Genomic DNA, 13240 nt, shown 5'->3' with positions numbered 1-13240 from the left:
AAATAAAAAAAATAGGTAAGTTTGAATGCGTTATCCATTTTTACCATAGTATCGCCACCTAATGATGGGCGTGATTGCGACCCCGCAGTGGAAAACTCGCAGCGGACTCGCAAGCGCCAGCGCCGCGAGGAAACCGCCGTGCGCGCGGCCCCACACCGCCACGCGACGCGCGTCGATAAAATGCAGCGAGTCGCGGAGATATCTATAAGACACATCACATTTATAATTTTATTTTATGTAAGATGTAAAGTTATGTTAAGCAGGTTTCAAAAACAAAACATTAATCATAGTATAGACTTCAATAGTCAAATGTTATTTTACCCAATTAGTTATTTTGGAGTCAGTGATTCAAGATTATATTAATTTTATTGGCAAATATATGTCACAGTTACAAGAACGATTTTTCGGTTTTTTTTATAGGAACAGATTTCTCAATGTATCTTTGTCTTGTATTTTACATAAAGATAAATCAGTCTTCCGCCTTCATATACATACATATGTATATTCAATAAATACTATTAAATTCTAAGGAATAAGTTTTTTATGTAATAGATAGGTGGACTGTAAATGGGCCACCTCACCATTACGCCACCAAACAATCTTGGGAACTAAGATTTTATGTTCCTTGTGCCTGTAGTTATACTGGCTCACTCATTGATAAGGTTTATCGAAATACAGTTGAATTTATACATTAAAAACGAATAGGAATAATTAAAATAATATAGTTAACACAATAAATTGCAATATAAAACAGTGTTGCAGTAAAATGCTATTCTGTAGAAAATATGCCTATATGTATATTTAAATTCGGTTTTATACTAAAGCAGAGATTATTAGGCCAATTTGATCGCTTTTTTCTAAATAGAAACATTTTGGGAAAATTATCATTCCCTAAATATTATGAAATAATTTTATTTAAAATGTATTAGGACGTACTCAGCAACTTCCAGCTGATCTTTTAGTTCAACAGTTCCCAGACGTCTGTGCAGCGTATGATGTGCTGCAAGACCTCGCCCACCAGCACCTCTTGCATCCACTGAAGCCAAAATAGCCCCAGCGCCTGCAGCCAATGAGCCCCAGTCAAGGGACCACTGCTCTGTTACTAGCTGAGTTCCCGGTGCTCCGTTTCTGAATACAAAGGAGCGTGTGACATAATAAGGTTCCTTAATGTGTTTATGATAATAAGGATCCTTAATAATGACGCATTGTTGTATATATGATATCTCTCACCTGTAGGTCTATTCTGTAACAATAAACTCGAATCTCAGCGCAAAACACGAGTGTGAAATATCAGAATGTGATATGTTGTGACATTTAGGTAATTATAAAATGTATAGGATACAAGTATCAAAATGGCATATCACTGTTACATTTCACGAATGACTTCCGTAGTGAATTCTCACAGAATCGCACTGCTGGACGGGGACACGAGCAATAACAGAAAATTTACATAACATTAATTTTAAATGCAAATACAGATACTGAATTGAGCAGCTTTTTACGAATGAATTAGCCTTCAAATCCAATATTGGAAACAGGTTGCGTAATAACCATTTACGGACAAAGCGGACACCAAAGATTTTCTAGAACGTATTGTTTAACTACTACTACTGTACTATAGTACTACCTTCGTAGGCATTTAATAATGAAAAAAGAACCACAAAAAAAAGAAAACGATAATAAAATGCTATTTAATGCATCGCTGATTATAGCCTCAGCGTTGATTTATTACTTAATAAATAAATGGTACTAAAATAGATTTAATAAAGACTTACACTTTCATAACCAACGGGTATTTAGTAACTTCATCCTCACGCAAGCCAGGAGGAAGCAGGAGACGAACTCGAGCTGCCTGTCCACTCGACAATTGGACGGAGAACGTCCGTGGTGTCGGCAATGCTATGACTGACAGCTTTTCCTTTAGAAAAATTAAAAAATAAGACAAATACAAAAAGGCAACTGAGGCCAAATTATCCATAGTGATCTAGAATAAAATTTATCTTTATTTGAACGAGAAATTTATTTCCTCAATCAATCGGGTCAGATTTAGTAACTTTACAAAATATATTTTTTTAACTTAATAAACTTTGCCTTTCTATACGGTTTCAATAATAAGAATGCAATTAGATGAGACCACCATGGTCATATACATAATATAAAGACAATACGTCCAACGTAAAAAGAATCAACAAAAATATGTTTATAAGCGAAAAAGGACTTAATATTTATAGGCATTAGGTATTTATTCCATAAAATTTATAAGATAATAACACAATGCCCAATAACGTATCAAATTGCAAGATCGAGTTGCTGTTATATTACGAATCAAATGAAAAAGTTATTTACAAGTTCAAATAAGAATATCAAAATGCGAAACCATAAAGCTTTGGTATATTGACGCTTTTTAAATTGTTCCAACAGTAAAACGTATGCACAAGGAGAATAAAATCTCGAATCAGAATGCATATCGATCAAGCCGTGAACACATTGTAGACATAACGATATTTTTGTTGATATTTCAAATCATCTAATATATTTTATCGTATATAAAAATATCTAGATGGTTTTGTCAAGATTTATATGGTTCCTTTTTTAAAATCTTTATGGTATTATCAGGACAATTTTTTTTTTATTAGGGCGCTTGACAGTCAAATGTTCTTATGATAAGTGGTTATAACCGCTCACAAACACTGTAAAAAACAGTCTAATGAGAACTAAGATGTTATGTATCTTGTGCCTGGAGTTATACTTGCTTACATATACTTCAAACCAGAATACAACAAATATGGTTATAATTATAAATATATAAGAAATATGTAAAGGCAAGAGAAATATAGTATTGTGCTTTGCTAGTTTCGGTACCCGATTACAAAAAAAATAATATTAAAAGTAATATGTATATCCAAACAAAAACACGCACACAAATATACATTTTGAATAATAAATCAAATGTTATCTAAGATTATCTTTCACGAGTTGCTTTAACAAGTTTTATATCAATAATATTAATATTTGCTAAAGATAATGTTAAGCGATTTTGTCTGTTTAATATAACATTTTTTATAGAATTATATAAAAAACTAACGATCATTATCATCTTCCTGCCCTTATCCCAATTTTATTTTTAGTCGGCGCAGCATGTCCTCTTCTTCCATACTTCTCTATCTGACGTCATCTCACAAGGAACATTCTTTCCAGCCATATCGTCTTTCACTCAATCCATCCATTGTTTCTTTGGTCGTCCTCTACCTCTATATCCATCCACGTCCATGCTGAAGACCTTCCTCACAACATGTTTCTCATTCTTCCGCATAATAGTCCATGACCGCCGGTTTCCACATAACTTCTCGGTTACCGGTGCCACTTTCAAACTTCCTTTTATGTACTCATTCCTTAAACTATCCATACGCAAACTACTCCAACTTCCAAAAAACGAACGCATATTATAAAACATTATTAAATATAATAAAACTTGTACCTTTACTAATGTGTTATTTTCCAAGTGCATCAAGAGACGAGGCTCTGGAAGCGAGATCTTGTGTAAGCTAGACGTCGGTACACCTGGGCCCAAGCATTCGAGTACGAAGTACGTCGAAGACGGACTGAAGTGAGCATCGTGATACAGGCACGGAAGATTTTGAGGTATATTTTCTAGAAATAAGGTTCAATGTTAAATAATATAAGCCATACTATAAAATACATCCTTGTAAAAAAGCCAATAATATAAAGCAATAAACATACTGAATAGTGAACAGTAACAGCCTGTAAATTTCCCATTGCTGGGATAAAGCCTCCTATCCCTTTGAGGAGAACGTATGGAGCATATTCCACCACACTGCTCCAATGCTAGTTGGTGAATACACATGTGGCAAAATTTCGTTGAAATTAGACACATGCAGGTTTCCTCACGATGTTTTCCTTCACCGCCGAGCATGAGATGAATAAACACAAATTAAGCACATGAAAATTCAGTTTTGCTTGCCTTTGTTTGAACCCGCAATTAGTTAATTGTGAATCATTAATAGTGAACCCAGTAGTTTAAATTCGAAACGAACTAATTATAATAAACAAAACAATGCTTGCTTTATCTCTTTAAAATTATCGCAAGCGCTAGTTACTGGAATATTCAAATTGTATGAAAACGGTAAATTATAAGATATTGGGTTAAGATTTAAATAATATGTATATTAATAGGAAAATTGGAAATATTGTTTTAATCTTTACTACTGTTATAAATGCCAAAGCAACTCTGTCCGTCTCTCTTTTTGTCTGGTGCTATTTATATCACACTAAAATTGCCCAAATTGGCCAAAATTATATGGTAAAAAGCAAGCTAAAACTCTAAGGCAAATTTTTAGGCATAGGCTACTTTATGCCTAACGCCTAAAAACCAAACATTAAAACGCGAGTGATGCAGTGATGCAGTCGCCAACTAGCGTAATTTAAAAAAGATTGTTGTTTCTACTACAATACTACTTTAAAACAACGTAGAATTTCCATAATAAATTCGACTGGTGTCTCTGTAGCGTGTCGAACTTTGGCGTGACAACTTTATTAAATAGAACTTCGGTTACGTGTCAGACTCACTGCACTGATACAATATCGCCCTGCACTTGTTGGCATGCTATAAATGCAATTCTGATCTACGCCAAAGTTCCTTGAAGTTCAGAACTAGCAGTTCGTGACGATTGTTCAACGCAACAGAAATGACGAGTATTCATTAATGTTATTTGCGCCGAGTTTCATTCTATTTGCAAAATAAAGCGTTATTTTACCAAGAGTTTTTAATGTATTGCTTTTGAGTCTTATTTACCTTTTAATTACACTATACACATAGATACCTTACTCTATGTATATAGCGTTCTAGTGTACATATATTATGATACGATGTTTTCTTTCACCGCCGAGCACGAGATGAATTTTAAATACAAATTAAGCACATGAAAATTCAGTGGTGGCCTGGGTTTGAACCCGAAATTATCGGTTAAGATGCACGCGTTCTAACCACTGGGTCATCTCGGCTCTTCACAATGGAACACGATAATTCAAAAATAGTGAGAGGAACCAACCCAGGCAGGTACTACTTTTCAATTTATCCATGATATAATGTTATGTCATATAATTTGTGTAAAGAGATATTAATTTGACTTACCAGGTTGTTTTTTCTTCTTCTTTTTCGATGGAGCTGGAGATGTGGCCGGAAGTTCCTCGTCCCAATCGTTGTCCCAAGTACTGTCGCCTGATGACGCGAGGTTTCCGTAAAATTCTAGATTGATTGCAGGCGATGGCTATTTGAAAGAGAAAAAAGAAAGAAAGAGAAGAGATTATATGTCTGTACTTGTTACTCGCTCCGTCCTATTATATCGTTATTTAAATTTAATATGAATTTAGTCTCAAAGTTTTTGTAAATAATAGAACATATATTTACATAAGGACCGTTTTAACTAATTATGGTTTATATTTGTTTATAAAATATTCGATATGATATTTAAGAATATTGAATAAATATTGTAGTGGAAAATAAAAGGAAAACATATGACAGAAGAGTCAAATGATTGTCTATGACTATGGTGTTAAGACTTTTTTAGATATTTATACTAGGTCTTCTGATGGTAAGTAATTATATTTACAACAAAACATGGGCAGTTTAAGAAATATAAATCAGTACGGTGCTTAAACGGTTTCATTTAAGATGGAATGTCCCTTGAGCCTGAAAAAATACTTTTGTTATAATATATTTAGCTGTTCGACCAGGGGAAAATTCTACTAACATATAACGGTTATAATAAATTCGCGATTCTATATAGTCAAAAATATAGAAAAGGAAAACAGCTGAACGGCAATGATAACATTTCGATTCGATTGCAATAAAGTGATAATCTTTTAGTAGAATTGCAACTGAACACATAAATACAAAATTTTGATCTGTGACGGTAGTTACCGCTGCGAAGGTAGCAAATATGACGAGTCAACATAAAGCCTCATCGGTAACATAACTTTAGGTTATTTGACTAAGAGACACAAGGACGAAGATGAAACTGAATAAAATATGTACCTGTGAATTACAAGTGACACAGTATGGTAATTTTTGAGGCGTGCCGGGCCGAGGCGCCTCTGAAGACACTCTATACAAGTGCTGCTGCCCTGGTTTACCTTCTGGTATGCCTAAATAATATCTGAAAATTAGATACGTATTTAGTACCTCTCACCTTAACTTTTACTTTTTAAACGTTGACATTTTTTTATATTGTACTTAATAAACTTTATGTATTTGTACTATATGGGGGGGGGGGGGCTCATAGAAATACTCGTACTATAATAACTACCTCGTTGGTCTAAGGCTTAGTTTATATGACTGCAGATTCTGAGACCTAGATCCAAGTTTTTTCTTACGTAGTTCCTGTTTTTTTTTAATAAAATATACGGAGTAGCAGCCCGTTGTAAATGTTACGGTAATTACATTCACGTGATAAGGAAAGCAGGTAAATATGTAGGTACCTATATGTGTACATATAATATGTGTTTGCGCAGTTGTGCATTTTCTGTGCACTTAAGGTCATATAATAAGGATTGATTTAAAGTAAACGATGTCTTGTATCAACTTCACTTAATAGTTAAATAACTTTAAATTTTATTTTCTTGTAAATCTTAAGTGTGAAAGCATAATATATTAATGTTATTGAAAACTGTGATTACGCCTGTAAATTTCATTATATAATTTATGCAGTCTACTTTTTGTAGCAACTGTCAATAAGTTTTAAATAATTCCCTATTTTTATCTCAGGAAAATATTAAATAGAAGTTAATTTTATCCATACAGAGCAATACAAAAATCAGAAGGCAAATGACAAAATGTTACGCATCGAATTAACTGGACGATTGTATCGTAATTTAATGTAATGTAAATATCTCCTTTAGAAATGGAAGGTTAATATTTATCATTGGAGAAAAAGCAAACCAAGAGAAATGTAGCTATTACGAGTACCTGAGCAATACACAGTAATTATATTTAAGATTGGACAGGATTACACCTGGTATGTACGGAAATACAATCTTAAAGTAAGTTTATTTTGAAAACATTTTGATTGGCGTTAAACGATTTTGAAAAATAGTAAGATCAGGAATGAAAACGGCTATTTTTATTTTTTATTTAATGCGGTTCTGTTTCTTTTCTACGATCAAAATACTATGGGGTTCGAGAATGAAAGATAAACTTAGGTGAGGATACTGAGATTTTAATTATTTAATAATAATTATAAATAAACAGTATTCCTACGTAGGAAACGAACATGACAGTTTTAAAAATAAGAACACTGTCTTTTTTTAATGCAAGATATTTCTATGGAGGCAAAATGCTCTAATTATTTCAATAATAACAACAGGCGACATTATTTTTTACGTTGAGATCGAAATTTGGCTCAATACTTGTTTCATTTTATTAAAATTCTATAATTTTTACAAATAAGTTAAACGTCAAAATTAACTCGAATTTCTTTGTGAGCGACAACATACAATTAATTTTTACCCGAGTGAATTCACCACTACTTGGAATTTAAGTCTCAAGTAACACTATTTATTACAGAAAAAGTACTAGGCAATCATAACTTACATGTGTTGGTTCGCGTGGTCCCACGCCAGTAGTTTAACTACATCAAAACTTCCATGTGTGAGTGGTAACGCTCTTGGTCCGTGTGCATTGTGTTCGGCGCGCACTACATGTCGGAAGAGCCCGGCGGGCCCATCACGCACTGGAGCCAATGTTACAAGGGCGCCGCCACCTGACGACCATAATGGTGCTGGAGCAGATTCGACCCATGCTTCTGTACCCGAAAATACCCGGTATACCTATTGATTAAAAAATTAGATTTAACGAAATATGAATAAATTAAATCTCATTTTAAAATAACAAGTTACAAATGTATGGATTTTTTTATTATTTTTATGTACATGTCGCTTGAGAAATAGATAGTTGGGCAACATTTAAGGAATTGTAAACTTAATAAATTTGTCCAATAGATAAATAAATAATAAATAAATTTGACTTAATTAAAATAAAGATCAAAAATGTGATCAATATGCCTTAGTACAAATAACATTAAGCTACTAGGAGCACATAAACCAGTTTCACTAACCTCTTGACAATACCACATAGGGCTCTTACACACTGACACCACAGACAAGTTCTGTACACGAGTGAGCCACACTACGCACACCTCTGTAAGAGATACCCATTGCGCGCTTGTGAAATAGTAGTCCCTGGGAAAACATAAGGAAACAGATATGTATAATAAATTTAAATATTCTGCAGTCGCTTGCTGTTTGTGTTCCCTTTAATGTTAATGTGCCTTTTTATATTTTAAAAGAAACTAATTAAACAAAATTTCAAAAATAATTCGACGTTTGAACTTCTAGTAGTATTTCGTCGAATCGTTTGTAAAACTATCAATTCGAATCTATAAATAATTAAGGTCGTGTGACATAAATTAGTACATATTTATAAATAATCATAATATGCTTTTTTAGTACACGAGATGATAGCAAAAACGAATAAAACGGCAATTAACTTCAGTTCGATACGAAAATGTTTTGAAGTTACATTTAAAAAGAGAACTATAAAAAATTACTCTTTCCTCGTATTCGATAAAAAAAAAACACAGAATTTTTCCTCGAAAAATTTGAGAGTATTTTTTAAATACGAAGTGTTCTTTTATTTGGGATCTCTCGATGTCGCGTAAAGTTGGAAAACATTTTTAGAAGGTATTTTCAGTGTCGAAACATTTTTTACTTCATCTACTAACTCTAGTTAATATTCCCAACCGTACAATTTTATTTTTGTTTTAATAAACGACGAGTTTTATTCTTATTTTAGCATCGTTACTCCAACAAGTGAAACGGTAGAAAATTAATAATTTCATAAAATATTCGATTCCAATTGCAGAAGGAATTAAAGTATGACATGACATTAATAGTCGAGATCTTTGTAGACATTCTGTGGTTCGAAAAAAAATACATTTTGTATATCGACGAAATTTTATATTGGATATGAGCTAAGTTTTGCAGTGTTGCAGTTTGCATAATACAACAGCAATGTATATAAACAGATCGCATGGAATACGAATATTTCAATCTAAGGTTTATTTACCTTTACTCCTCATTAAATTGTAGTGTAGCGATTATAAGTAATATTTGTTACACTCGGTTCAGTGGAAAAGATCTCGTTTGAACATAATTACAGTTTAATTATAAAAATATATCATGTAAATTTCAAAAATAGAACATATATTAAATATTTGATAAAAAGAGATAGTGCTAGGTTTTAAACTTTGTAAAATAATAAAAAAAAAGATTAAAGAAAAATAAAATAAAATTATTATAAGCTAATATTTGATAGACGCCGGACGATTGTTGATAAAAAAACCGACAACAATTTAAATCAAAGCTTTACTTTACTAAAGGTTTATATTTTAATTATTAATAAGCGACAAGTATTCGTTATTATTTATTATTATTAGATAATGGCCCTTACGTTATTTGTTTTACTCATATAATAATTTAAGTTATCTATCAAGGAGCGCTCGTAATAATTCGGAATAACAATATTCCAATAATTAATATCGGATGCGTTTATATCAGTGATAGGCAGTGGTTTATCGAGTTTATTTTTTTAATTATTGTACTTAAAATAAAACTAAATCTGAGATTAACCGTGGATTACATCCTGGACTTGGTTACGGCTTAAGTTGACGTGATATTTCTAACAAGACTATTACTTTTATAAGCTGTTAGCAAAACAAAAATATACTATAAGTTTTAATTAAATTTATAAGTAGGGAACAGTGTTTTGAATAAACTGTCTATTGTTAGAAATACAGTTCAACCGGTACGAAACTTGTCGAACTAACAAAGAGTTTACTAATGGGGTTGGACGCTGTTTAAATCTTCCACTTCTCTGCTCGCTGCAAATTTTAAAATTTTCGCAAATATATTTTAGTAAAATATATATCTGGTCATTTTTTTTAGTTTGTTGCAATAATTAAAATAATGAGACATTTAGGTGTTACTGGGTCATCCTTGGGTCATCTCTGTCAGAAGTAAAATATAATTATTTATTTAAAAATATGAAGTAAAATTTTAAACTGAATATAAATTATAGGAATGTATATTTACTGAAATATACATTGGTCTTTAAGCGTAAAAGTAGTTTTGTTTTACATGTTAAGACGATATAAATACATAACAAAATATATAAATTATCATATTTTTATACCATTAAATATCATTAGACATTAAGCAACTATTTTAACATAAAAGTCGTATCATCAACATGTGTATCAAAACATATAAGTGTTAAATATAACGATAATAAATAATATTATCTCTAAAACGACGGAGATATACCTACTTTATTATAATTATTGTTATTTATTAAAACAAATTATCCATTTATTTTATAGCACAGCCAATTTAATTTATGAAAATCCGGGCTGTTAATTCATTTCAATAAATCTTTGAATTGTTAACAAATACGCATTAAAATAATCTTGGGCTTTATGACTGTTATTTAATCCTCATTATTATTTCCGGATCAGTATAATTATATTGACAAATATGTTCGTACTATACGTAATAGATATATTATTTTTAAGTGAATTAATTATTGGCTCGCTTTGGAGTTTAGCCCGTCTCTTATGCCGTGCCAGGCAAAGGTGCCGCTCTCTTATGACGTCATGCTCCTTTTTAGCTCTCTATAATTCGCGTATACTCTGTTATATATTAAATAATAATATTTTTTTACTACTAATATCAATCAAAAACCATAATTTAATAAGGTTATTTCAGTATCGAAAAGTTTTTTTTTTTTCGAACAATGGTGTTTCACTAATTGGAATGTAAGTCTCAAGTAACACTATTTATTACAGAATAAGTACTAGGCAATCATAAGTTCTAGCTACGTGTTCTTTACGTGGTTCCACGATTATTCTAATATTTATAATAATTTATGATTATTTTAATGTTTTTTAATTAAATATAATAAAATTCACTCATAGTTTTAATATTAAATAAGTTATCTTCCTAATTAATATTCGATTAAAACGTGCTTACAATTGATAGAGCTCTAGTTGGATACTAATGCTAGTCATTAGGGGTAACAAACCGTACATTTAAGAGATTAATGCACCAAATCTGGTGAAATATTTGTATCAATGCTAAAGCTATTTATATTCGTAAAGTTTATTTTGTAGCGAGATGTTCTCTTTGTTCAAGAGAAAAACAATGATATGTCAATTGAGTTCTTGACTATTCTTTGAAAATGAATGTTGTTGTTTATTGAACCCGCGGATTCAGGTCAGATCGTTCTAATTATTTATAAAACGGTTTCATTTAAATGTAACCCTTTTATGGATTTGTAATTGAACAAAATATTGCTGGAATGTATTTTCTTTTCTATATTTAAATAAATCTATCCATTTCTGTTTGTAACAATTACTATATTCCTATTTTATCTCTCAGAAAACGTATAATTTGTATTCGGTGAGATAACGAAAATAGAAAAAAGGATCCTGACTCTTGAATATGTGACTATCATCTCACTAAACAGCCCATTATAGATACTGTTGAGCTATTGATATTTTAACTTAAAACGCTTGAATTATTATTAGTTAATATAATGCTATCAAATGAACCAATGTAGTCAGGCTATAATAATTACATGGACCTAAAATGACATCCAAGCAGCATATTATTGATCTTGAGCTCGGCCGTAAAAAAAATCAAAGGGATTACTACTACTATCGCGAGAAGCTTATGAGATCGTATTATCTAATTTGTAATAAAACAGCCGATTTCTTAATATAACATGTCACCGGGAAAATTGGATGTTTGTATAACTCGAACTCAGAAGAAGTAAGATACGACAGAGCACTGACCCTTCTTCTAGAATAATTTTCGGTGGAGTAAGGTGTCTCGTTCTGATGTGCTTCGGGTCTGCTATATCCGCTACGGTCAGCTTCACGATCGGGTTGTTTGTGCCTGGTTTAGGGTACCTCACGCTTCTGATCTCCGGGTACGTCTAAAACAAATAATAATAATAAATCTATTAATAAAATGAAATAATAATACTAGAATTAAATTGAAATTATACTAATTGAAATTTAAATTCGTCTTTTTATAACCTTCTTAGTAACAAAAAAACGGTTTTAGAATTACACTATACTTATCTTTTTCTTTCGAATATCAAACTATTGTTGTTAGAAAGAGACGATTCGTTGTGTAACAATTCATCTACTAAACAATGTAACTTAAAAAGGCTGAAAAGTTAAATATAGTAGTAAAACATTGTTACATTTTAAAATAATGTCAGTTTTTTATTCATTCAAATATTTGTTGCATTTTTGATCATTTTAATTTCAATTTACGTAGTATTTACGAGTGCTTTGAATGAAAGGAAATTGTTTCTGTTTTTTTTTTCATGAAATGTTTCAATAATATTTGTTTTAAAATTAATAAATATTGTTTTTATTTTAATGTATACAAAATTAACTTAGGTACATAGAGTAGCAGGCAATCTTTATGCAGATTGCAGATTGACGAAATAAAGTTAAAGATGAATTGAATATATTAATATATAGGAAATGAAAGAAATAATGGACTCGTTGGGCCTTAGTTAGGTTGGGAATGAACAAGGCCCAACGAGTCGAACGAGGCACTTTCCTATACCACCAATATAAGTCCTACCACCAAACAGCAATACTTAGTATTGTCATGTTCTGGTTTGAAGGGTGAGTAAGCCAGTGTAACTACAGGTACGAGGCACATAACATTCTTAAGGTTGGTAACGCATTGGCATGTAAGAAATAAGTAATAATTCTTATAGCGCCAATGTTTATAGGCTGTGGTGTCTCCTTAGCATCAGGTGGCCCATCGTAAAAGTACAAGTAAAACAAAGAGTTCCAAAATCTTTATTGATCTCAGGAAAACCCTCTTGTGGCTCTTTGCAATGGAGATAGTTTTTTGATTGAAACCTATTGAAAAACCCTTTTCTTTCTCGACATAATAATATGCTAATATTGTTGAACCAGGATATCACTACGCTAAGTGTATAAAGTTTTATATATAATGTATATATATAATAGAAATCAATTTATTTGGTTCGTATCGTGTATTTTATAATAAACAAGTCTCGGTCGGTAATCACGCGACCAGCTACAAATATAGAACCGGCACATTTATCATAAAAATT

At 31.6% G+C, this 13240-nt stretch overlaps 1 protein-coding gene across 2 annotated transcripts in view; it reads right to left on the bottom strand.

Annotated features, from left to right (window-relative positions):
• LOC113403500 (inactive dipeptidyl peptidase 10) overlaps positions 1-13240 on the bottom strand; it is a 196724-nt gene that overhangs the window by 2760 nt on the left and 180724 nt on the right. For both annotated transcript variants that reach the window (XM_026644076.2, XM_026644075.2), the window contains exons 8-16: positions 11928-12070; positions 8133-8256; positions 7610-7845; positions 6056-6176; positions 5153-5288; positions 3479-3651; positions 1776-1918; positions 937-1128; positions 45-202 (exon numbers count right to left, since the gene is read on the bottom strand). In XM_026644076.2, the coding sequence (XP_026499861.1) occupies positions 45-202; positions 937-1128; positions 1776-1918; positions 3479-3651; positions 5153-5288; positions 6056-6176; positions 7610-7845; positions 8133-8256; positions 11928-12070 (1426 nt within the window). The remainder of the gene's footprint in view (positions 1-44; positions 203-936; positions 1129-1775; positions 1919-3478; positions 3652-5152; positions 5289-6055; positions 6177-7609; positions 7846-8132; positions 8257-11927; positions 12071-13240) is intronic.

This window comes from Vanessa tameamea, chromosome 25, assembly GCF_037043105.1.
Source record: "Vanessa tameamea isolate UH-Manoa-2023 chromosome 25, ilVanTame1 primary haplotype, whole genome shotgun sequence".
Classification (NCBI taxonomy): domain Eukaryota; kingdom Metazoa; phylum Arthropoda; class Insecta; order Lepidoptera; family Nymphalidae; genus Vanessa; species Vanessa tameamea.
This window is presented reverse-complemented; position numbering and strand designations above follow the sequence as displayed.